Source organism: Argentina silus (assembly GCF_951799395.1).
Source record: "Argentina silus genome assembly, chromosome: 1".
In the NCBI taxonomy this organism is placed as follows: Eukaryota; Metazoa; Chordata; class Actinopteri; order Argentiniformes; family Argentinidae; genus Argentina; species Argentina silus.
Window position 1 is genome coordinate 9869556 of NC_139655.1, and position 27072 is coordinate 9896627.

The window sequence follows — 27072 nt, forward strand, 5'->3', positions numbered from 1 at the left end:
TTTCACTTGAAGATTTATTGGTGGATGTTTATAGAAAATGAAACACATCAATCCCATATCCCCTTGCATGGGCATGGATAAAAGCAATTCACAATAAAACTGATGAAATCAAAATATGGCCAAATAAAAGGTTATAAAACAGTTATAAACATGTTTAACTCAGGCACTTGAGTCAACAGGTTGTCGTCTAAAACCGAAGCAGTGAAGCATTCAAACAAATGGTTTTGTGAGAAGAGAAAAGTGGGATGGCTAGTCATGCAGTTATTGGGGCATAATTCAGTTATAAAAGAGGTAATTACAGCGAGATTATCATGAGGGAGAAAGAAGCCGTTGTGCATGAAGAGTTGAGAAATTCCCCCTAAACAGCATGTCTTTTGGTGTATTTGGTGCAGTTACCTACAATACACTCAGTACTAATAAAAGCTATATAGTATTATTGTACGTTTTCCACAAAGAAACTACTGACCTGTGATGCTATATCAGCTGTATTTGTTCTCTCTGATTATGTCATCAGGACCCTAGCACCACTCTACTACACAAAGGTTTGAGTATGAGAGTGTAATGTATTTAATGCAAAAATACGTTTCTTCATTGAATGACTTTCACTGTTTGATTTTGGTATAGTATTCAAGAGAGGGGAAAGAAATACACCTGGGAAGCAACTTCCTCGCATCTTCTCCTGAAACATTTATGAGTTACATTCCTGTCTTGCTTTCTTGCCTTTTTGTTAGCAACGGTTAACAACGTTCTCTGATACCTCTGGACACTCCCCTATCTGACATTGTCTTAGTCTTCAAGGTTAAAAGACCCACTTACAGTATAGCTAAATGCCCTTCAAGATCACTTCCTTTACCACCTACTGTACAATATTGTTACTGGCATTCACACCCAGCAGTGCATTAACTCCGCCACCCCTAAACCCTTTTAGAACAAACTACAAACATTTCTGAAAGTATGTTTCATGAACATGTGAAAGATCCATTCATAGGAGACTAATTAGGCCAAACACAGAGGTTCTGTGTGTTTGTGTGAATGTGTGCTACAGTCCTCAGAGTCTGTCATCTATTTGTGCTGAATACAACATTAAGAAAAACAGAGAACCGCTCCTCTCCACTGACATCTGAATAATACAACGATATGAATGAACTGTGGTCTCTAATGACAGCTACATGAGATGGTAATGAGAGTTGATCTGCCAAAAGGTTGAAAACAAAGGAGCCATGAGGAGTCAAAAGACCTTGAGACTGAATTCGAATTTCTTGCATATAATATGAGTAATGAGGTTTTCTGTCACTGAGGAGTTAGACAAGGATAGACAAGAGGAGACAAGAGGAGACAAGGCACAGTGGTGGGGAAGCTGCATGTCTTAGGTGTAGTAATGCCGCATCTAAAGACCTTCTTCCAGGTGACACAGTGAGGGGCGGAACCAAGATGGTTCCTTAAAACCAGGTGCCAATCCGCGGAGGCAATCGAGGCGCTCTCTTCTTTTTGGACTCTGTCTCCTTTAGCCACAGTTTCTTCCTCTTGGTGTCCATGTGTCCTACGTAGAAATGGTCAACAAACAACAACATTCAAATTCACTTCCTATTTTTCTACAAGCTCTATTTTGTAAATTAATGTACATAATAATTCAGTCTAAAAAACAACACTAAGTCCCCCTAGACACATGCTACTTACCTTAGCACAGCATGTACTATACCTACACTATATTTTCCTCAACCCTTAATCATAAGGACATACTGCATAATACATAAGGGGTAAGCTTACATCATTAACTGCTGGAGAAAACAAGTCAACTCGTTTGTTTATATCAGTGTGACACAGAACAGTGAATGTGCACAAATTCTGAGAAGTCCACCCCCAAACTAATGAAGCCCTCATTACAAGCAGGGGACCCCTCTGAGTCCGTAGGTATGAGATAATTGCACAGCTTTTATGTTGAATACCATGACTTCTGGAGGAAAACAGAGGATGACCTCTGACCTTATCCCATTATGGTAGAGAACAACAGAACGTTCTAATGACCATGTCAGTCCTCTCTCCTCAATGTTTACCTCAGCGAATCAAACATGGCTCCCTCTGTCACTGGCCTTTGTTTAGCCATCAGATACAACAGCAGCCAATTAGCTGGCATTATTAAGGTATTAGCTCTTCTCTAAAAGCACAGCCATTGATTGATCCATTCATCCCATCAAACACATATACATCCCTGTACTGTATGTGTGGTCTTCAATCAACAGCTATAAAGACGACAAACTTCATCAACAAAGTATAAAAATAAACAATTGAATCAGCAGAAGAAAATCACTTGGACCAGAATATCCTCTCTGTTGGAAAATGTCAATTCTAGAAAGACTAGCCCTCTCTTTAATATCTACTGTAGTTAGCTCGCCGATATTAGTAACATTTTTGTAACAGTGTCAACACAGCACACAACAAGCCTGTACTTGGAGCTCTCTGTGCGGCCTCCACACTGCAGACCTGTTCTTCCCAGGCATGAACACTAGGTTAGGGGGCACACCTCTGGCATGTCCCAGGCTCTGTGTACCGTGCTCCTCCTCGTCCTCCGGGGGGTTCTGCTGGGTGTTTCTCAGGTAGCGTTGATGAGAGGGGAGGCCCGGGAGAGCATTCTGTCTACGGCAACGGTACTCGTCCTCTAGGGCAACATCATCTTCCAAACCTGTGGGCACGGTCAGAGCAGTGAGGCTGGACACAGGTGGGCACAGGTTGGCACACGCCTACATCCCTAACCAACCCACGGAGGGTCTGAGACTATGGTACAAAGTCCTTTCTAAAGGTGATCAAGGGGTACCTTGACTATACTCATGAAGAGGTAGGTAAAATTGGGATCAGTTGTCTATTAATAATATTACCGTACTTGGCTTTGGAGCGTGATTTGTGAGTGTGTGGGAGTGTATTTGTGTAACAAAATGGAGCCTACAGTAGGTGTGGATCAGTGCACAATTTCAGACATCTGATGTGCTTGAATAGGGAGCGCTCAGAATGAGCTGTTTCCCCTTGTGATGTTCTTGACGTGAAGAACACAATTAAAGAGAAAATGAGAGGCTTCACTTTTTACAAGTTGCCTTTAGAGAACACAAATGTGAGGTGTACCCGTGCAAAACAACAAAGATGACAAAGTTCAAAAATCCCCTCCAGTGGGGGCCGGGGCCCCCTTCTCTTTCATACACCCACCGTATATTTCATTCATATTTCATGTGGCTGGCTTTATTGTGATTAGTCATGTAAATAAAATGAGATTTGGTTATTCTTTTCTCTTGGTAATTTACATTTATATTGAATTAGTGGCAGGGTATAGAGGGAGAGGGGAGCCTTATTATGCTGTGAGATTACAGGCAGATCTCATGGCCATTGTGTTGTGTAATTAAGGGAGCGGAGAGGAGAAGAAAGGGGCCAGATGCTCGCGTGCTGAACCTGTTCTCATTTAGAGGAGATCTGCACCAGCTTTCACAACCCCTTTATGATGTCTAATAACCAAGCCTTTAACCAATCACAAGTCATTAGAGTGACACATCAAGCCAGTATTTGTGCACAGGGACACATACTATCTGTGTAGAGTAACCTGCACATAATGTCCATCATAAATGTTCTGTAGCCTTGGACGCCATTGCATTTACGTCTGTTAATGGATTATCTTCTGTGGTTGAAAAATAATGAATAGCAAAAGAAAAAAAATAATGATAAAGTTTGTTATGTGTTTTCTGAATGGAACCACATCTTGTAACTTTTTCAAAGTGAATATTTCTATCTCTCAAGTGTCATATTCACCTTCTCCCAAAAATACAGAACTCATTCACAGTGCATACATAGAGAATAGAACAGTGTTCTTTCTTTATGGAGACATACTCCTGTGTGTCAGGGGCTGAAAAATATTTGAAAAACATGAGCTGTACTTGATTTCCTCAGGCATAATGGCAGAAGGTCTCAGCAGGGCAAAGGCTGCATGCAAGGCAAGCTAAATCAAGCACACCTCAAGTTTTTCTAATATTTAAAACAATTTCAAATATAAATTTTGCTTTGCTTTGCCTTAACTAACACAAGCTCTTCCAAGGTAACAGACCTGTCCCTCTATACTTCCAGACCTGTCCCTCTAGAGTCCACAGCCCTCTTTTTTGTCTTCAACCATTTAACCTACAGAGCTGCTAAAGGTCTATTTCACCAGTTATCACTAAGCTCCTCACCAATCTGCCAATGTGACAGAGATGATCAGGGGGATGGAGGGGATCTTGAATGGAAGGAGACAACTTGAGAAGACGGAACTCGCATGGGGTGTAATAATAAGCCTTGTCAGAGACAAAGAAATCATCATGAAAGACGTCAACACCGGCTGAATGGACATCTTATTACCATGAGGTCGTCCATGGTGACCCCAGCAAATTTGCAGTCTATATTACGAGAGGCTGGACGACACATTTAGTCAAACAACACAGTTACCAGCGTCCAGATCCCAGATGGAGGATTGACACCACAGAGTAAGACTACCCCAGTAGACTAAAAATACAAAATTGGTGGCTTTCTATCAGGTAGACCTTCCTCCCCTGTCTCATTCCAGCTTAGAAAAGCCACTAATCCTAGTACTTATTAGCTTCTGGAAAGCGCCTGGAGATGGTATCAGTTTTGCATTAGAGAAATGGAGAGTTAGTCTAAGCCACATGTTACCATGTGTGAATCCCAGGCTGTGTGCTCATTGTTAATGCATCCCCGCTTCTGCAGATCAATATTTGTTTCTATTATGAGGTTGTTACCTGGGTGATAAGATGCTCGCCCCACCGAGCCATATAATCCATTATCATTTAATTAATTTCAACAGCACAATATCAAAGAGCAATAATGATAATGAGATCTTTTAATACTCATAAAGGAGGCCTTTAATTTCCTGGATCAAAGACTTAATTTCAACAACAGAAAAGACTATATAACAACCATGCTTCTCCATGTGTTCATTTAGAGCTATTGTCTTGACACTGCCTATCCTTTGTTTGTTTCAGTCCTACAGTAGGCGTAAGTGTATGGTGTCTATATTTAGGCAGTCTGACACACATCATCCAGACACACATCTCTTTGTCTCCCTCTCTCTCGCACGCACGCACGCATGCACACACAATTCCTTTGAGGTTGTACGGTTGGTACACAACATCCCTAAAAATTCGACATCATGCTCAGCAACTAACTGACCATTTCGAACAGCCATTCTGAAAGAGAGACTGTTTTGCACTTGAAAGCCAACCTCATATGTTGGACAAACCCCACATACGCCTACTGAGTTTGACCGCTCAGTAGAAGGCAACACGCTATTTGTATGTCAATACAAACCCCTACCAGCGGACACCATTATCTATGCAAAAGGTGTCCTCACATCTCCCCCTCCCCCATCTTTTAATAAACCCCCGGCCGGCGGAGGTCCACTGAGGTGACGCCACTGCTGAGCACAGAGATAGTGTCTGTGCCCTTGTTCAAACACGGTCAGGCAACAGCCCAGTTGGTCCTGGAGCCTCATCTCTCCCATCTTTCATAAAGCAGCCAACGGCTCCTGGCTCGATGCTGGCTAGAGATGGGGCCGCTGCAGACAGAGCTCGTGTGGAATACAATTTAAACAGGATGTTGCCTGCTGCCAACAGGAAGCTATCTTGTGGTCTTGGGACAGACATGATCTGTCATTTCTGAAGGACAGGGTATGGAGATGATTGCTGTAAAACCAATCCACACCTTTTGTTTTCATACTAGAAGCGTATTTATTTTTCACATATTGATGTGAAGACATGACAGAATCCCTCTGCACAGGGGTGCTGGCAGATCTTCTCAGGCTACTTATTCCATCTTTATTCAGTTATGAATAATAGATTGTCTATTATTTATAACTGTCTATTATTATCTTTATTAGGATCACCATTAGCTGATTAACTGATCAAATGCATTGCAAACCAAAATAAGTGGGTTTTATCACCAAAAGGCTGGACTTATGATAACAAACTAAAACTAGATGGCTGACAGACATTCCAAGTGTGGTAGCCACTTTAAAAGGTGCTCCAGAGGCAACAACTGACAACTGTCAGCAATGAGCTTAAGTACAGCTTAATTATATTATGTGGATGACAGGCAGGGGAAGACAGCTTGACTATACTACCTTACACTTTGTCATCAATAATGCATACACATCCTCTTTAAGTGAGCAGGGGGAATTTAGAATACTGCACTGTCAGACATTGGGGAAGCAGAGTGTGGGTGGATCTCACGAGAGTTTATGTGATCTTTTTGCACTCTATGCTGACATTTTTGGCATTTGAATTTGGTCCTGGAAATACTTGTACATTCCATGAACTCAATACAAGCTGCTTGTAATCAATGCAACATTAGCCTACATAAGAATATATTTCAGAAAATCGAAAATCGAAAATCTATCTAAAAGGGGAAAACATGTATCAACCTTTTAGATTAATTAGTATAAACTTTTTTAATGACACCATACCAGAGGTATCACTGCATCAGAGACATTCAATATCTAAAGGCCATGGTTAGATAATGCTGTCAGTTATACAAATCAACGGCCAGGTCTTGGGATGATGTCACCATCTCCTGTTAATGTAGAAACAGTGCCACTTAGTGGGGAGAAGTTGCATCTGTGAACTCTGTCTTGCTTGAACTTTGTCGACACATTCCTAAATGTGTGGCTAAATGTCTTGATTTATTTAATGGCCATTTACAGGAATACTGTTTTATAAAGTAATTATATATATATATATGTATATATATATATATGTGTGTGTGTGTGTGTGTGTGTGTGTGTGTGTGTGTGTGTGTGTGTGTGTGTGTGTGTATATATATATGTGTGTGTATATATATATATATATATATGTATATGTATATGTATATATATATATATATATATATAGATATATAGATAGATAGATAGATAGATAGATATAGATATAGATATAGATATATACATATGTATTCACAAATATTAACAAATAACACTGATGTGTTTATCAGAAAGAATCAATAGCAGTTTTCAGCCAGCAGGGGGACCTATTGTTCCATGAAAAAAACAAACCTGCTCCTACAATGTCCATTACACTGTTAGAGATCTATACAATCTAAATTAAAGTATCTATCTGGCCAAAAATGTCATTAAAAAGCCATAAGCAGGATAAATCCAAGATGCTCTGAGCCTGATGGAATATGATTTCCCATACGAATAAGAAACTGTGTAGTAATTCAAATGAATGTGAGGCTTGAACAGGAATATTTTTAACAGCCGTGATGTGATAATGACTATAAAGCTTAGGACCTGACTCTTGTTACCTCTGACAGTACTGTAAAAGGTACACTAATCTCCTCCTCTCATCAGCACATCTCCTAACACACACACAACACCAGCCAGCCGCAAGGACAGGGCCAAAGTGTCACCTAGCAAGGGGCTTTCACACAGCCACCACTTCAATCTACCTTCTGGTGAAAAAAAACATAATGAGAAAAATGGCTGCCACAGTGGGGGAAGGACAAATACTGTCAGAGTTGAATTCATAAAAAGCTTAGATAAGGATAATCAGGCAAGTCCATCTTAAAATGTTTATAATTTAAGACGACATCCTTTTTATGAGGAGTTCTAACATGCAAAATTGCTAAGTGGTAAGCTGCTATCGGACCCCTATCTTCAGGGTGTGAATTAAGGAGGGATGGAATCTTTTGTGTCTTCAGGATAGAAGAATTCCTTCTGTATTTGAATTAAGTGTGATTTGCTCATTACTTTGTCAGTTTTTGGTAGAATAAGTGAGATAAGTGGTGTTAGTCTGTCAGTTTCTGGCTAGTATCCATCTAGTTTCTGTTGAAAAGCTTTTATTATTATTTTTGAATAGATTGGCCATCTGGCTGTGTTTGAAGGTGTAGACTGGCTGTCTGAATCCCTTGCCCTTTTAAGCCTCACTGATCTGACAGCGCCAGCTGTAGCGTCAGCCTCTTCTTCTCAGACTCGGGTGCACAAAGACAAGGGAGTCTATCTGTGGGAGTCCATCGAAGACAGACAGGGAAGGGCCACACGGCTGAGTATTTGCTTTCTGGTATTATTGTCATCAGCTCTAGAATTCCTCAATGGAATCTCACCTGCTATAATGTGTTTTCTCTCCATCCCTGCTATTTCACCTTTCCGTAGGGTACTTAGACGAGGCATTCCACCTCTCCACAGCAACCAATCCAATCTGGTGTACCCCACACGCTCAAGATGTCTTGATCTGGCTGGAGGACTCTGGAACTGCCAGTCAGAAGTCAGGAAAGCAGAGGCCATCGCATCATTTGCCTCCTTCAATCTCTCGACTTCCTGGCTCTCACTGAGACATGGATCACATCAGAGAACGCGGCTACTCCAGCAGCACTCTCCGCTGCCTGCTCCTTTTCTCTGGTCGAGGGGGTGGCATAGGGCTGCTCATCTCACCTAATTGGACATTTAATGTTCTTTCTCTATTACATCTGTCAATATCCTCATTTGAATTCCATGCTGCTTCTGTTACTTTCCCTGTCAAACTTCACATTATTGTTATCTATCTCCCCCCAGGTCATCTTGTTGACTTCCTAGATGAGATGAATGTCCTTCTCAGCTTCTTCCCTGAGGATGGCACACTGCTCACCCACTCTTCTGGTTGACTTCAACATCAAATCAGAGAAGTTTCACTGTTCTGGATGTCTTAACCTTATCTCCTCATTTGACCTTACCCTGTCTCACTCTCCCCCCGACTCAGCTTGCCCTTGTCTTCACCAGATCCTGCCCCACCTCCAACCTAATTGTTACCCCTCTTCCTGCGGACTCTCTCTCCCAACTCCCTCTTCTTCTGACCTATCACCCCTACCCTCGCCTAAATCCTTTTCCCTTTTGTCCACTGATGCTGCCTCCTCCATCCTCATATCCACTCTCTCCTCATCCTTTGACTCTCTGTGTCCACTCTCCTCTAGGCCAGCAAGATCCCCTCCTCCCGCATCATGGCTGTCTGAATCCCTGCAAGCTAGAAGAACAGGCCTTCGAGTAGCTGAGAGGAAATGGAGGAAAACTGACCATTCTCGATCCCATCCCCTCATCTCCCCTAGTGGATTGGATTGCTGTGCCTGTAGTCTCACTTTGCTAAACTCACACAGTAGCTGTGGGCAGAGTATGTTGCTTTTATTGGTGCAATGTGACGCTATATTTGCATGAAGTCTAAACATGTGTGATGTTCTGTGATGTTCCTAAACATTTATCATCATGTAATTAAAAAACAATAGGTGCCCCCACCCCCCCCCAGAAAGTCACGGCGTAATTTAGACACTTCCTGTCCTCATTGCTTTCCACTTGCTAAACAGTGATCTTCACCACTCCTACTCCTCTCTCACAAAAATGCACTCAGGCTTGTGTCAATAAACTAAACCCCTTTAAGCACATTCTTCAAAAATGGTGTGCCAAAGATATGCTACGCACGTGCGCACACACGCACACACGCACACACGCGCGCGCACACATACACACACAGATACACGCACACATACACACACGGATATGCACTTCCTTTCGACTACCACAAAGGAACAGTTGTTATGCCACTACCACCATGGTCTGACACTGTTGATCAGTGGCATGGCATCTTAAGCTGCCACTGCTGAAAGGGGTAAAACAACCAAGCTTATAGAATACAAGTAGTGGACCTGATTTAGATGATGTATTGTTGCATACAATACACACAAAAAATAATGTCTGGAAAGTAGAGAATTGTAGATACAATACTATCGCTAGTTTGCATTCAAAACGGTCAGTGCACTACCCTAACGCTAACCCTAACGCTAACCCTAAATGATGTAACGCCCTAACGCTAACCCTAAATGCCTTGTCAGCACATGGAAATACCAGGGAGTGGCAAGGGAGGACTAAGGAAACAGGGGGCACAGCTTGTTGAATTCTGCAGGCATTCACCTGATAATTACAAAGACAGTGTGTGTGTGTGTGTGTGTGTGTGTGTGTGTGTGTGTGTGTGTGTGTGTGTGAGTGTGTGTGTGAGTGTGTGTGTGTGCATGTACGTGTGTTACCCAAAGAACAAACAATGAATAATTAAGATGAGTAAGTCCACCTACCTTTTGCTGACATTCACTCCATTCTCCACCAAGGGTATACATTAAAGATAATCATTTTGTAGCACAACAAATATTTAAAAAATCCTAATGGTTCACAGAGAGAAACCTACTACTTGATATGACATAAGACAAACATGATATGGACCATTATAAAAACAATTGTGTCAATAATCAGTTTAGTAATGAATTAGTAGGTTAAAATGCACACTGTGACTGAGGTGATCATGAGTGAGTTCAATGCACAAGCAGCGAATGTGATTTCCTTGGACTTTGTATTTGTGTGAAGCAGTTGTAAGCAAGAACGCACATTTCAGGGGTGGGGGTGGGGGGGGGGGGGTGAGGGTGTCACTCAAGCCAACAAAATCATCACACAGACTCAATGTGACTGCAACAGCCCTTCAAAAGGGTCCAACTAAGATTTATTGACCAATTCTGAAACTTTTGTTTTTTTTCTTTTCTTAAAAAGTACACAAAATCCCCTGTATATCCATGTATTGTATTTGTCTGTGGTCATGGTTTAAGGTGATAAAACAGTTACAGTAAGAACACAACAGCCTTGTCATTGGCAATCATGCAGAGATGAAAAAAAAATTCCTCTCATATTCAAAACAACATACAAACAAATAGAAAAGCAAAACAAAATGCATATTAATATGATACATTTATTAATAATCTAAGTAGTTGGTCTAAGGGCATGAACATGAGCTTACTGGTTAGAGGTGTGGTTTGAGTTCAAAACATTAGGGAAAATTTAAGATGAGATAACTCAACAGTCTAATACAGTAGTTGAAATGAAAAAGCTAAATGTTGTCATTCTTTGTTCAGATCTTTTTGCACCCCTGCTAGATCTAAAAGGCTGAAGCCCTTCAATGGAAAAAACTGCAATACAGCAAAAAGTGCATACAGCAAAAAAAGAAATAAAATGGTACGAATTAGTAATTAACAGAAAATTCTCTGGTCCTAGTAAGATGATGGTCCCAAAAAACAAACATCAACCGAAATAAATACAACCATCTTCAACATCCCTCACCTCCGCAGCTAAACTAAGATGAGAACACTTTTCTCTCAATGAGACGTGTGAACTACCAATGTCAACAGGGGGGAGAGAGGAGAGAGACCAACTGCTGGCGCCAAACCTATGCCGCTGAGTTAGTTTAGTTTGTTTCCAGGTGTGAGTAGTATTTAAAACATTGTGCAGAGGTTATCACTTGTTATCCAGTTTTAGGAGCTGCTCCTTACCATTGACGGTTAGAGACTTTAACTGGCCATCCTCCTCCACCTCCACCCTCTCCTGTCCGTTCTCCACAATCCTAGAGAACAAAACAACAGTTATTTTTCAGTATATGTATATCCTGGTCTCAATCAGTTAAGCACACAACACAGAGCAAGGTCAGTGAACCACTCTGCAGTGGTGACCAGCTGTGAAGTACCGTTTTGTGGTGATTTTTCTGCCGCCAATAAACTTGGTGGAGCTTGACACAGAGCGAAAGTTGCCCATCCCCCCTCCCCCTCCACCAAAGGATGAGGAGGAGAATGAGGCGAAGCCCCCTCCACCCATCTGTCCGATAGAGGTGAAACCTAAAGGTTGGACACACACAACACACATGCTTACAAACTCTTCCATAGCTAAAGTAAAAGCATGCTTTTAGTAAGTATGTCTTTTTAACATGATAGTTTTGGTTGGGCAATATGGGGGCATACTAGTCTGGGGCCTTAGCAAATCGGTACAGTTACTGCTATAAAAGGTATATAAAATACATCCTAGAAGGGGTGCCCAATTTAATCCGAAACGTGAAGCGAGTTATAAGGAAAATTCTAAATGGCTGCCTAAATATATTGTAATTATCCTTAGTGCTATTCAGACTACTTCATTAAGTCCAAGTATCATTAAATAATATGAAAGTATATCAAATAACATCTAATATGTTTCTTTAGTTCTCATTTTTGGTGAATACAGACTTAGGGCCCAGTTTCACAAGTGCCAGCACAATAGCAGTGCATTGAAATCCAGCATCCTGGCATCAACTTCCTGGAACAGAGGGGTTCACTTTTGCAGCCATCCCTCAATCTCTGCAAGCTTTGGCAGCCTCTGATAACACTGTCCACAAGGATGACCAAGTATCATCAGTTTTAGGGTTATAGGGTATATTTTTCATTGTGAAACATTTCTTGGAAAATAGGTCCTTCCTTAAATCATTGACAGTGTCGAAGTTGTCTTGTCATACAGAACACAGGTACATGTCTCTTGCAATGCAAAATTGGATTCCAGATTGAGGGGTTGAAAGGGTTGATCTTCCATGTCAATGAAGGCAGTATATGTCTTATCACAACCTGTCAATAAGTGGAATCCTAATAGAGCCTGACTCTTTTGCCTCCCAAGCTTTTCACAAAATGGTATTGACACTCTGATATACCTGAATCAAAACCTGAGAAGCCTGCCCCAAATGGAGGGAAGCCCCCGAAGCCATTGAAGAAAGGCCCCGCAGTCCTGCTCCTGCTCATGCCCCGCTGGCGACTCCGCCCCCCACCAAAGAAGTCGTCATCAGCTGGTAATAGGGGACAGACAGTAACAAACATCAATCACTTTCATTCCAATACAGGTACGGGAATATTTCACCTATCTATAAAAGTAATTAAAAGGTGCATCATTTCATGACATAAAAGGAGACATAGCTCAAAATCAACCACAAATATTCTTTGGGGTTTCTGTTAATGATCACTTTGTGTATAATGTTGAACCTGTTATGAAAGAACACTGTAAATCATTAACTCTACTGCTTTAATAATGAAAACAAAAACTAAAAATGACGCTGGAGTTGGAAAGCACCAAAACTGCCAAAGGCAATGTCCATGCTTTTTAATTCCTGGAACAGTCTTCACCTTTTCCTGTGAGATGTATAGTGTACCGCTCATTCTCATTCTAAAGCCCTGTGGACATGCTGCTAATTGCGTACCAATCTGGGTCAGCCTTGCTGGATAAGACTTGCCCGTGTGTTCTGGCAGCCTGTGAAAAGACTCTGTACAGACAGAGCTTTACACATAACTGGTTAGAATGAAAGATAAACCCAGGTAGGGTGAGCCAGACTACATGAAAAGGAATATAACATAAATACAGTACATCCAATGTGCATGTGCTGGATATCAAAATAAATGGTTGTCAGAAAAAAATAGCTAAGATTCACCATATGCTTCCAAGTTTTAATGAAAAACATTCTGATCTTTTGGGTTTAATAAGGGCCTATACTCTCTGACTCTGGGTACCCTGTGGCCTCCCCTGGACTGCATGTGACCAAAGAAGGGGTCAGGATGGATCTGAAGACACTTGAGCCCTCCTCTGTGCGAATACAGTGATGTAATGACTTGGCTCTCTAGCCTGTGGAAAAGCAAGCCAGTTCTTAGAAGGTTCACTAGTTGAACCAACTGCGAACCGGCACCAGCACCAGCCCAGAACCAGAACAAGGTTCGAGTTGGTAGAAAGGGGGTACTATGTGAGTGCCTGTGTGTGTGCTTGTCTCAACGGGACCCCAGACCCTGTTTGACAGACACTACCCACAGCACAAGCTGTTGTAGTGGCAGCCATACAATAGCCCTGCCTCTTGCTAGCTAGAGGGGCTGTAGGGTAGGACTGTGTTTAGCAACAAGAGTGGCTCCCTAACACTCACCACTTACTGAACATCTTCAAGGGCCTTGTTCCAATACTTATGCAATGCACCCTTTTACAATTCACCAACTAATTTCTTGAGGTAATTATGAAAAACTGAAAGCAATAGGGTGATAGATATGATTTCACATATCCAATCAATCTAAGATCACTGATTAGCTGAGTGGAGGAAGGAAGGTTGCATTGTAAAGGATTGGAACAGTGTCTGGGTCTAACCCTAACCCTAAAGTTCAAGATTAACGGACTGGAGGACCAGACACCTACTAAGCCATAAACTCAGTGGTGCTGACACCAGCCTAGCAGGTACTATCCTCTTACCAACAGCTTTGTGGCTATGCTCTCTGATACTTTTAGACACCGCCGTGTAAACAGCAACAGCTGTCCTAAGCGCTCAATTTGTATTTAAAGAAACCCTGGCATATAATACAGAGTCCTAATATTAATACACACCAGATCTGTATCTCTATCTACTTAAGATACTTAAGATAACAAATTATAGGCCTTTTTTCTAACCATCTCTGCTTTGCAGGATTTGCTGGGATACCACATCTTCTATCTTCTATTGTCATTTGTCTAAGTCTTCTTTATGAGACTGTTTCATATGGTGTTAGTTTCAAGAAGCCTGTTAATAAAACACAAAGGGGAGTCACAAGGCTTCCTATGGTACATGCTCTCACGGCACACACATTTATCAAGCATTACTGTACACGCCCAACTACCACGTGTTACATGTGCTCGAACACACACAGACGCACACGCTTGGCGTTATTACAACTGCTCTTGTTTTAATACAGAAGCTATTTTTGAAAGCATTCCAGTTGAATGATGTAGGCTCTCATATCCGTCCTCTGTCTGCGTCTGGCCTCCATATTTAGAGCTCTGTGGGTGAACCACGGATGCCTTGCTCTCATTCGCCGAGCACATACAGGCTTTTCTACATCACTGGCCAATGTTATGGGCTACTTATGACAATATGTTTACCATTTGCATAGACAACATAGCCCTTACTACAAGCAACCCACCATTGGCTGGTAATTACAGTAGCAACCAATTGTTTTTTAAAGGGCATTTTCAAGATTGACCACAAATCTAGCCAGGAAAAGACTCATGTCCCATGAGATAAACAGAAACACTGCCCTGAGGGTTAAAGGTTTTTTAATCCTAGACAAGGAAGTTAAGGTCAACAACAACAATAACAACAATAGTCAGAAACATTGTCCAGGTTGAGTTCAGTAGGGGTCAGCGTATTTGAGATGCACAATACAACATATGATTAGCAAGAGGCTTTATGAAGCACTTTCTGTGTCTAAAGCTCTATGTACACCAGGGGAGGTTGGTGGAAGCAGAAATCGGAGGATGGGCTGATTGTAATGCATGGAATGGTATTAAATCACACGTGTTTAATACCATTCCTCATTCAATTCCATGCAGCCTGTCCTTCCGATTTCTGCCTCCACCAGCCTCCCCTGATGTACACAACGATACCACTGATTTTAGACTGAAAGCAAGGATGTACTCTTAGACCGATAGCACTCCCAGTTCAACATTGCATCAAATATACAACAAACTTTGATGAATTGTTAATACAGTAGTCAAAGAGAGTGTACTGCAGTGTGGCATCAGCACTCTCCCCATCTCCTCTCCATGCCTGTCTTTCTAATCTATAGGCAATTCCCATCGGTGTCACTGGCATGGGAAAACCGGGAGGTGGAAAATGCTTACCGAAGAAATCTGCAAATGGATCTCGACCGCCAAAGAATTCCCTGAAGACATCCTCTGGATTACGGAATGTGAAGCCGCCACCGAAGTGATCACCATTATTATAATGTCCTCCTGTAAAAGAGACACAACTGTCAACTAAGAACACACTGCATTACCTATGGCTGAGCGACATACAGTAATCCTGGTCATCCACATGGTGTCTGCACATGTCTGAATTATTCAAGAGCACTGTGGTAGTAGCAAGGCAATAGGAAACTTTGTTGATAGGTAATGGGTTTGAAGGTTTTAAGAGAGAGGTTGGTATTACTACAGTATCTATAATAACACACTGGGGTTGACCCTAGAGTGGTGCATAGGTTTAAAAAAATAAAAAATAAAAACATGGGTAGAATGACTCTTCTCACATCTTTGTTTTTTGTGATATCCCATTGGGATGGACATTGTATGTATCATATGTCTACATGTGCAGTTATCATATCTACCTCCTGAAGGCTGTACTTCAATCAATACATAAAGTCAAGTAAAGTCAGGTAGTACCTCCTCCTCTGCCGCCTCCATTTCCAGTTAGGCCTTCTTTACCATATTGGTCGTACAGGTTCCTCTTATTTTCTGAGGAGGAAATTAGAGTGAGGACTTACAGTATGATGGGATTTAGGTCAGACATCTCAACATGGTTCCTGTTCTCCATCTGGATTAAACACTAAGAACGGTCTCTCTGAGGCTTCTGGACAACAACAGCTTCCTCCACATAAAACAGATCCTACCTCAACTTCAGACTTTCCTCCACAAGTTTCATGTGAACAGGTTGCAATGATCCATTTTCTGACTGTAATGTAGTGAATTTAAAAAAAACAAAACTGAACCTTCCACCTGAGCTCTTCTTTCAGCGATACACTACATTCAAATTCTGTCTCTGATGAGTTGCAGAGAGCCCAGAAACCTTAGTGTGTACGGAGAGTTACTAAATCAATTACAACCCCTGAAATGAAATGGAAGAAACAGTAACAAGAGCGATTACCCTCAGGCCGTTACATAAAGAACCAAAAGAGAGTGCTAATGGTTAAGTATGAGTGCTCCCTGACACAACAGTCCTGACATTGTGCACTTTGAAGGCTAACAATTAATGCCTTGTTATTTGCTACTGTTGCCTGGAGAGCGAGTTCATAACTCCAACAAATAAATGAAGACATTACAACCCTCTGGTGTTGTCTCCAGCCCACGCGTCAGCTCTCAAGTGCATTCTTTTAGTCTTGTTACAGTCACACAAAGGTTCCTTTCTCCATTAACACAGAGAATAGTATATAATTATGGCCTCTCGCCAGCGGCAGCAACACATGACTTATCATATGTTTGGGGGAAAACAAAAGAGGGGTGACAATAATAAACACCAATAAGCTAATAAGTCAACTTGTCAGTTGGAGGTAAAACTGCGTTTTAGGCTTATTGTCAGCATGACATCCAATTTGTATGATAACTGACCTAGATAGCAAGCCACCCAGTTCACCCACTTTAACAGTTCGTGAGGACTAAAGCCAGTCTTGTGAGAGGGGTTCTTACCATCTGACAGAACTTCATAGGCCTCTGAAAGCTCTTTGAACTTCCTCTCTGCTTCCTCCTTGTTGTCTGGGTTCTTGTCTGGGTGCCACTTGAGTGCTAGCTTTCTGTATCTGAGTCACAAATTCAAACACACAACATCAGCATCTTAGTTTCAGTGAGATATTATTCATAGATAAAACATGTGATTTAATGGTTAATTCGGTAGGAGAGCACAAATATAATATATATTTGTAAAATATAAGTTCTTCATTGTGACACTTAAAAAAAAGAAAAAAATACAATTCTCAAGCTGTGATTCCTTAATTTAAACCCTTCATCTATCCTAAAGGAATACACCATCCTTACTTAAACTATGCACGCATACACAAACATACACAAACACACAAAAACACACACAACAGGAGTAACAAAGAGAAGGCTAAACTCCATTGCTCTGCAGTCCAGGCTGACACAGGGGGTTGTGCAGAATCAGCAGTTTCCATAAAGCACTGCAGCAGACACAGATGACATATGGAGAGGACTCAGGGTCAGCCAAAAGGCTGTATGGAGCCCAGGGATTGGCTTTCTTATGCATCTATAGTCAATTGTTTCTGTTGAATCTATGGTCAAGTCAATAGTCTATAGTCACTAGTCTCTGCAGTCAACAGAGCCTGGTCAATAGTCTCTGTTGAATCTATAGTCAATAGCCCACTGCAAATCAGCTGAATAAAGACCTTAATAAAGGCCCTTTAGACCTTTAGACCCACTTTCACATATAAGCAGACTGCCTGTCACTGCCATTCTTTCTCTGTCCCTCATTCTCACTCCTCCAATATAAAAGCCTGTAAAATGTACATGATATCATCTGAAAAAAAGGTTTCTTAAAATCACACATGATCATTTTAACAACTCTGAGTGTAACTTTTAAAATCCCCATGGATCAAGCAAATGTTAAGCAAACTCCAAGCTCATCTTTGGAGTTGAGAGGCTGTGTTTGCCTAACCTGAGGTGGGTGCTACAATAGGCCTACTGTCATTCTAACTGTCAGTTCCCCTGGTGGTGAGATTTGTCATAGAGGCTACAGTCTGTGTATTATCCCCTTCACTTTTAGACTCTAAGTATCACAGAGCTGGGGACAGTGGTTTTCCTGTGAACTGAAGACAGTCACGAGTTGAAGTGACTTAAATTATGTTGAATAAGAACCCATTGGATACTTGTTGTGTATAAGAATGTGAAAAAACATGTCTGTAAACACTCTGATGAATGTCTGTTTACAGAAATGTTGGTGTCTTTCCACATAAATGTGTAATAGCAAGAAAGCCAGTCTGCTCATGTTTTTCTAAGTTTATCTATTCACTCTGCAAGCTAAGGTGTGTGAACTTTTCTCAAACAGATAAGAACCCTTTAAAAATAAATCAGTATGGATCGGCCTAGGTTGGTATTTAGTAAAAGGTCAAAAGCAGGAGAGTCAGCGCTGAACAGGAAAGTGAAAAACACAAGTAGGCTACAGTGGAAACGCTTCATCTTCACAGCTGAGTTCCTTTGAAGTTCAGCCAAATCAAAAGATGGCATATCTTAGATTCCAACAGAGAAGCCCAACAGAGCACTGCCGTTTTAAAAAGTAGTAGGTGTCCCTGCCACTCAAGCATATTACTGCAAAAACATTTGGTGTGACACATTTGGTGTGAATTGTTTTATTATTTTTTTGGGGTCACAGCACTTGAGCAGGGGTGTGTAGTGAGTGTACAGAAAGGTATGCCACATATTGCAGTCTCTCTGTCCGTTTACGTATGATGGTTATAATTAGTGTATTACATCCTTCAGAGTGTCCGCCGTTTCCAATGAAAACACATGTAAAAATAGAGGCCGTGCCAGACGTGGGTACTCACGATTTTTTTATGTCCTCCTGCGGCGCATTTCTATGGACCCCTAAGATGTCGTAATATTCCGTCATGGTTCTGTGTGTCTGGCCCTTCCTCTTTCTTTATGCGAGGATCCTCCGTCTAGCCTTCCGTGGCTCTGCCGAGAGAATGGTTATAAAGACATGCTTACTCAGGAAGTACAAGCACAACAAAGTGGAACTGTGGCAGAGGAGGCAGCCATGTGTGACAGTTGAGAAATCTCCCCCCCGGGCCAGAGTGGTTAGGATGGGGGAAGGGAGGAGTTTGCAGGGTGGCAATGCTAAACAATGTTATCAACTGCACTGAAATAGAGCCCCCTTGAAAGTGAGAGAGAGAGTGTGTGTGTGTGTGTCTGTGTGTGTGTGTGTGTGTTTGTGTCTGTGTAGGTGGGGGGGGGGGGGGGGAGGGTTAAAAACATGTAACTGATCCTTCAGTCATGAAGCCTATATGCAGCCTCTTTGATAAACATGACTGTACTGGTCTCCTAGAACACCAGGCAAATCATCCAAAAGGTACACGTCAACTTTATACAATCTTGGTATAACCTTCCATGTCAGCTCTTGTTAGTGAGGCATATACAGTAAGTGGTAACAGTGGACATCAGAACTGAAGAGACAAAACCATCAGAGTAAGTGGATCTCTGTGGGATGTCCTCCCCGATCAACTTACAGACCCTGCAGAGGCATCAGCATCATGTGCAAGGCAGTCTCTACATCTCCCACCACTGATCCTGACTACACCTCCACCCCCACTGACACCTGAGCACCACCTGGAGACTCCTCATTAAGTTGAAAATATTCATTAATGGCCCAGTTATCACTCAACAGCTCAATACAATATCATTTACTTAATGAGAGACTGATGAAATGCTCTTTTACCAAGCTTGATTCCATACAAACGGCAATGCTTCACCATCCATGCTGGAACCAACTGACAACTTTCCAGACATGAGAGATTATAGCATTAACCATAGTGTAAAACCGCTTTATAACCAGCTGGAACATAAATAAACAAAAATAAGTGATGGATTAAACGTGAACCATATGGAGGAGGAGGCTTTAATATTGCATGGAGAGTTTCTTAGAGAGATTCTGAACATCTCCCAGGAATTTCATTAACCTCCTCATCTGATTGAGAGAGAGGAGCAGAGGATCTCACTCAGTAGGACAGGAGGAGAGAGAGAACAGGAGATCTAATAGCACACAGAGGGAAATATCTCTGATTTCATTAGTATGGCCCCACTGTCCAACATAGTGATTCTGTGATAAGGTCTTCATGATTGATTTGTATTTATTTTATTTGAGTGTCATTGCACTTCGATGGTACCCAGTCCATATGAGCTTATAAGACACTGATATCAAAACAATAGCGTTTTTCACACTCATCTTTTGTTTGCTTCACTAAAGCATTCAGGTGACCTATTGCATGTGTACATTTTTACCTTTTGGGGATCAATTACAAATGGGATATTGCAACACAAAAAATATCATTACAGAGATACAGAGAGCAGGAGAGAGAGAAAGAGAGGGAGAGAGAGAGAGAGATCCACTACTTTAGTAAAACGAGAGTCATCAAAATCGTCCTATTGAGTGAGATGACAGGAAAAAGCCAACAGCTCACAAGGTGTGTAACAATGTGTCTTTTCAACTGTTACAATAACTGACTGACTGAGGTATCTTTTCAAATGGGTGTCTTTTGTTACTTTTTGTATGCAGTCCAATGGAACTGGGAAAGTCCCTAAGGCACCAGGACTCACTACTAGATACAGAGCAAAAACCTTTACTGGCTCAATTAGGCAAAAATATGCAAATATATTCATTCACAGTTGCTGTCACACTGATCGATACTCACAAATCAAATGTTATTATACCAAAGGCTATGTACCTGCTGAGCACTAAGTCCTAGTTCAGTATGAGGGACAGCACACAGTATGAGAGAGAGAAAGAGAAACACACACACATCTGTTAGATCTGTTTACAGATGAATCCACACAGGGAGCAGCTCACTCTGTTTACCATGGCCTGCACATGACCTTAAAACAGAACCTTCACAGTCTTTATATATAACACTAGTTGACATTCATATATACATGAAGTCAACATTAGTAGAACATGATGATTCCACTCCACACTTTGTCCTGAACAATACCGGAGACAGCCCTTTTTACAAACAGATAGACGACCAAAAATACCTTTGTAAGACAACTCTATAATCTAACACATTAAATGCATAGAAAGTCATGTCATAGAAAGTCACGTTTTTTTTTTTTTACTGTCTATACATACATAAATTAGTTGAGCTGTAAACAAATAAATAAAATTCATAGAGTGACCAGTTACCAGTTCCACTGGGAGTCCAGTTGTATCCTGTTTGTTTGCTATTAATAACCCCTGTGCCCTTTTCTGTTAGTTTCTGAGAGCATGTGGCAACAGATGCCGTGTGGCCCCTCCTGGTTGGCACGGTAAACCCCTGGCAGCCCAATATATGTCCTAGGGCAGTGCATAAGCTCCTCTATCTGAATCCCTCTCTCACTTTAGTCTACCTTACTCTTGGACTCTTTTTCTTCATGTTCTCTCTCTCTAACTCTCCCTCTCTTTTTTCCCTCCCTCTCTCATGCCCCATTCCACTGTCTTGAAAGTACTGCTCAGTACATACAGCTGTGAGCAGATGTTGCCCAGGCACTGACCCATCTCATGATTGTTTTTCTCTTTTTTTCTCACAACTGTCTTAGTGCCATGAGTGAACAACTGGCAGTTTTACTCCCTACGGCAGTTTTAGCATGTCCGCTAATGGACGAGGATACTGACTGTGTGTTTGCTGGTGGCCTGTGTGTATGCTCTGGTGGCATCAGAAGGCTGACCCAGTAATGCTGAAATCGCAATCTGCTCAGTGTGAACGTGCTTGAGAATGAGAAGTGGATGTGGGTCAATCAATCCCACAATGCATCAGTTATCCAAACGCCACAGTTATCCCATAACTAACTCTAACCTTCAACAAAATGTAAGTCAGTCAATGAAACCCATCTAGGTCTGTCACTCATTCTGCAGTAGTTCATCTTTATGTTGTCTAGGCATTCAGGGGGCATACTGCATACTGACTGTTAGATGAGGGAAAAGTAACAACATTGACTTTCAAGGTCATAGCTTATTACAGTTTGGCATAACTGTCCTTCGCAGGATGGTCTGATGCACGATTCTAACGCTGTATTGACAGAATATCTATCTGCAATAGATCTGGAGGGAAATGTCATTACTCATTGGTCAGTTCATCCTCTTTGTTGCAGGAAAGTCCCAATAATTTGTAATAATAACAAGCTGCTCTACCAGCTTGTTATTATTACAAATTATTGGGACTTTCCTGCATAATCCTGACCCTGAGTATAACATTTTATAGATGTAACATAATCTCAGACAACAGTAAGACTTACCAGCATTAGTTACCAAGGTAACTAATGGGGCTGTTTGAGTGACAGGTGAAGTAACTGTACAGCGGCGTTTGGGAGGTTTGGCTGAGGGGGGTTATCAGTGTGAAAAGATGCAGACAGAAAGGGCCTGCCCCTGGAGCTTACCCTGTTAGAGGAGCAAAGACTAACCCACCAGGGATCCTCACACAGCAGATGCTTGGTGTAACTGTATCAGACAAGATCAGCAGCATGGCACTAGACCAACACATGTTCACTTTTAACGGCGTTAATAGAATATTGTGACCAATGGTATTTCACTCATACATTATGCAAGATCTTATAAAAGTCAAATCAAATCAAAGTTTATTTATCATATACACAGAATACAGCTGTAGACGGTGCAATGAAATTCTTAGGGCAAGCTAGCTCCTCAACAGTGCAACGAAGTAGTAAAATAATAAAAACAATAACATAGGTCGCAATAGTAGTAAGCTAGTAGGAAGATAAGATAAGTGACTATAACGAGGCATACAGTAGGCTTTCTCTCTTTCTCTTAAAAACACCCTTCAGTCAAAATCAAACATTTTAAGATATAAATCCATGTTCTAAGTGTAAGTATATCAATATACAACTATGTTGGTGTTAAATAAGGACATTTTTTCAAAAAGTACATATTTAGACCCAAATGTTTTTCTTTTCCTCAAACCTCAACTTTATGGTTGGCATTTGCTGGCAAAGACAAGTCTGATCTTCACCGCTGCCCACATGGATAGTGTGACTACTCTCTGAAAACATTTAGAAAACATAATATGTAATATTTGGTAATACATGGCCTATAGGAAAACAGTGAGCATAGAGTGACAAGACCGTACATCTTCCAAGTCAGTTGATTTAATCACTGACAACTGTGCTAAGAACAAATAGTTCAAGGTTGGCTGGGGGCAGAACACCTTTTCCAGTCAGTTAATTGTGGTCTTATGCACTCATAAGACCCATGTGTCTGAATCCACTACAGGCTACTTTCCAGGGTCCATAGTAGTCTCGGTGTGAGAACGTCAAACCTCATCAGACAACGGCTCCTTGGTAAAAAGGGTGTAGAACACAGAGGGTGTCTCTAAAACTGGGCGACTCACAGAGGCTCCCATTGCTTGGGGCAGGTATGAGAATGATGACACGCCCAGACAGCTGATGAATACAGTTACGGAGAACTGGGTGAAAAGTGGCAACCATTGGAATTAGGAAGAGCACCCATTACTACCATTTTATCATTTGCAAAACTTTGTGCTTACCTTTGGATGCCCATTAGGCTGTTTGTATGTTTGCATTAGTCTAGTGTGTTTGGCGTTGTTTGGGGCAACCGGAGTAGACCTGACTCAGAAACCCAGCAATGGGGCTGGCATTAGTCACAGTAATTATGCCATAAATCACCTCTGCATAACTCTCAGCATAAATGTCACTGAGAAAAAAGGTTCAACTTTCTAGTGTTCTGTAAGTGTCTGTCGCCACTTTCAGAAGATGTTTCTTCTTTCATAATTCTGTTCATCTTTGATTTGATAGGATGCAGCACATATCACAGATTTGATTAATTCCTGCATAACTTCAGTATGTAGACTAGGCTGCATGTAAGATGACTGAGGTTCACAACTGGCCTAGAATAGTGGGAATGTGGTTTCTTCTACAATACAACATGACAGGTAGTGTGGGTTAAATACACAGATTAGTGCCACCATGCTGTAAAGTCATTGTGAGCCCACAAGAATTCAGGCATCCTGATATTCCTGTTCTGTGCTGGTCTGAGGATGTGCCCTCCTCATACACACTCACTCGGCACTTTATTAGGAACATTATACTAATACTGGGTAGGTCCTCCCTTTATTAGGAACACCATACTAATACTGGGTAGGTCCTCCCTTTATTAGGAACACCATACTAATACTGGGTAGGTCCTCCCTTTATTAGGAACACTATACTAATACTGGGTAGGTCCTCCCTTTGCTCTCAAACAGCCACAATTCTTCGTGGCATTGATTCCACAAGATGTTGGAAACATTCCTTTGAGATTCTGGTCCATGATGACATGATTGTATCACGCAATTCCTGAAGATTTTTCAGGTGCACTTTTAAGCTGTGAATCTCCCGTTCTACCACATCCCAAAGGTGTTCTATTGGATTCAGATCCAGAGACTGGGAAGGCCACTGAAGAACACTGAACTCATTGTCATGTTCATGAAACCAGTCTGAGACGATTTTTGCTTTGTGACATGGTGCATTATCATGCTGGAAGTAGCAATTAGAAGATTGGTAAATTGTGGCCATGAAGGGATGCACATAGTCAGCAACAATACTCAAATAGGCTGTGGCATTCAAGCGATGATTGATTGGTATTAACGGGCCCAAAGTGTGCCAAGAAAACATTCCCCACACCATTACACCACCTCCGCCATGAGAAGGTGTGCAGGTGTTCCTAATAAAGTGTTTGATGAGTGTATATGGTTCCTTTAAAACATTGTCTTGCTGCTATTTTTTCCCTGGCGAGTATTGCTTGTGAAAATGTTGACTTTTAGAGTTTTCTGTGACAATGGAAAGTAAAACTACAATGAGCCCGAATGTTAACAGCCCAATTAAGTTCATAATTCGGCGAGACCTCAGAGCAGGACTTTAAATTAAACATCGCTTCATAATTTGTTTACAACCGCCATATATTGAGCTGTAACATGCTCGCTCCCTCTACATTTTATCTTTCCCAGCTTAATGGAATAAGGATAAAATTGTGAAATACAGGTGCACCAAGAAATACACCCGGAAACTCACCCAGAAAGAAAGAGAGCCAGAAATACACCCAGAAACAGATCCAGACACAGAACATAAGGTCCTCCTAATGAAACCATATGCAACATTAAGAGATACTGAAAACAGAAAATACAACATAGAAGCACCGATGTGAGTGAGCAGCACCTAGTTAGGACACCTTCAGATGGTGCAATGAATGACACATAGGTAGAGAAAGTACCAGAAAGTCCCAAAATCCCAAATTCCTTTGTTTGGAAATGGCATAAAATGGCAATAATGACATTGCTTATTCTATTCTAAGTAATTATTTACTGATAACAAGGTCAGTAGCCTATCACTTTAGATTAGTATCACTTGTTTACTTCAAAGTTTGTAAGACCTGGCAAAGAATAATTTCTTACTAAGTAGCCTACATACTATTAATGGCTTGAACTACTAATACAGTCAACCTCAAATCTACTGTATGGGTCCGTCATAATGTTCTAGTCACATTATGTTATCGTGCAATTCAATTTAGCCTTTGAACATTAATATTCAATTTGCATTTAGTCATAGCATTACAAAAATTACAAGTTGATATAGCCTAGCTATGGCATGATATAGGCTGTACTGTAAATGGGGGCCAAACATCAAACTAACACCTGAAGTTCATAACTGTCCCATCAAAACAGTATTCCTCTGAAGGTAATGTGACAGAGCTTCAAAGATGCGGTATCGTGACAGCAGCTTTAGGTTGCGACAATTAAACATTACTACTGCGCGCAACTGCCTCATTAAAGATATCGGACGCTGACGGATTTGACACAATCAACGCAAATGAATCAACCAAAGATCATTCGTATGTCATAAAATGAAAATACTCTCACCCTCTTCTCCGGCTGAGGAAATGTCCTCTTTCGGTACCTGCTGACCTCTGTGAATCTTTATCCCAATAGCTTGTGGGTCGTGTTTTTTTACCAACACCTCGGTGGTCGTAACTGTGCGGATATTCTGCTGGTCCTTTGGCTACTTCAGCAGCAGTTAAATCGAGCAACCGCGGCGCGCTTTAGGAGATCTTACACAAACATTGATAGTCTCATAAACTGGACACGTACCCGAGCTTCTGCGGCGAGCTGTGCAAGTGATGCGCTCCACACCATCCGACGTGCCCATATGTTTATGAAATGCCACTATCACTTCCTGAAGCAGACGGGGGTTTTAGAGAAGAGAGACTATGGAAACGTGTGAATTTGGTGATGTTTTTATAATTGCCTACTTCTGATGTTGATGTTTATCACCACCGTAGCACATGAATTGTGTAAAGGAATGCGGTAGTTAGGAAATGATGGAAAACTATAACCTGCCTTACGCCACCTGCTGCGAGCAAACGGTAGCCTACAATTTGACACATTATGGGCCGGTTGTGCCTTGTCTGTGAAACCGGCCCATTATTTTATTATAGGCCTAACTAAATTATAACCCCCCCAAAAAAAGATAGGCCTAGATAGACAGATATTAGGACCTATAAACTCATAGTGTTGGTGAGGTACCTTTTTCAAAATGGTTTGAAAAATAACACTGTTTATAATTTTGTATTTAAGAAATGTATTTAGGTCTGAGTTGCATTGGCTAGCTGACTGTATTTGGATTAACCTCGTCAATCAGCTAATTCAATGGGTTAAATTAATGCATTTGAATATTATAATCGAAATAATCAATGTATTTTGTATTTCACTTTTGAGTTGATATGAATACCCCTAAACGGTGGAATGGTTCAAAAGTGATATAACTCCTGGTAGTTGGGTATAGGCTTGTATTCCATTTTTACTCTATAGCCTATGAGGATTACCGACAAGGCCGTCGGCGGTGCCAGTCTCAATGAAAATGATAGCGACGTAGAGGCGGTCAATATCTAAGTCTCATCGGTCAGGACCCAAAGAAAAGAGAATCAGAACATGGACTGTAATAGA

At 41.4% G+C, this 27072-nt stretch overlaps 1 protein-coding gene across 3 annotated transcripts; it reads right to left on the reverse strand.

The window, feature by feature from the left end:
- dnajb6b (DnaJ heat shock protein family (Hsp40) member B6b) lies at window positions 1-26124 on the reverse strand. Of its 3 annotated transcripts, none has more exons than XM_083683607.1 (10): window positions 25990-26124; window positions 18919-19048; window positions 17051-17160; window positions 16031-16102; window positions 15494-15601; window positions 12525-12656; window positions 11541-11688; window positions 11350-11420; window positions 2522-2680; window positions 1-1540 (listed from the first exon to the last, which is right to left on the reverse strand). In XM_083683607.1, the coding sequence occupies exons 2-10, from the start codon at window positions 18981-18983 to the stop codon at window positions 1440-1442; spliced, it is 966 nt and encodes a 321-aa protein (XP_083539733.1). In that variant the 5' UTR covers window positions 18984-19048; window positions 25990-26124; the 3' UTR covers window positions 1-1439. The 3 variants fall into 3 exon arrangements, with proteins under 3 accessions (XP_083539733.1, XP_083539731.1, XP_083539732.1); XM_083683605.1 differs by having other exon boundaries at window positions 15494-15604; XM_083683606.1 differs by lacking the exon at window positions 25990-26124 and adding an exon at window positions 21270-21289 and having other exon boundaries at window positions 15494-15604.
- Window positions 26125-27072: the final 948 nt, after the last annotated feature.

Excerpts from the sequence above, each read along its gene's own strand:
- dnajb6b (XM_083683605.1), bottom strand. The coding sequence starts at position 18,983 with ATGACGGAATATTACGACATCTTAGGGGTCCATAGAAATGCGCCGCAG. Across the intron at positions 11,421-11,540 it reads AGAAAAATCACCACAAAACG|GATTGTGGAGAACGGACAGG; the intron begins GTACTTCACAGC and ends TTTGTTCTCTAG. Across the intron at positions 2,681-11,349 it reads AAAGTCTCTAACCGTCAATG|GTTTGGAAGATGATGTTGCC; the intron begins GTAAGGAGCAGC and ends CCGTGCCCACAG.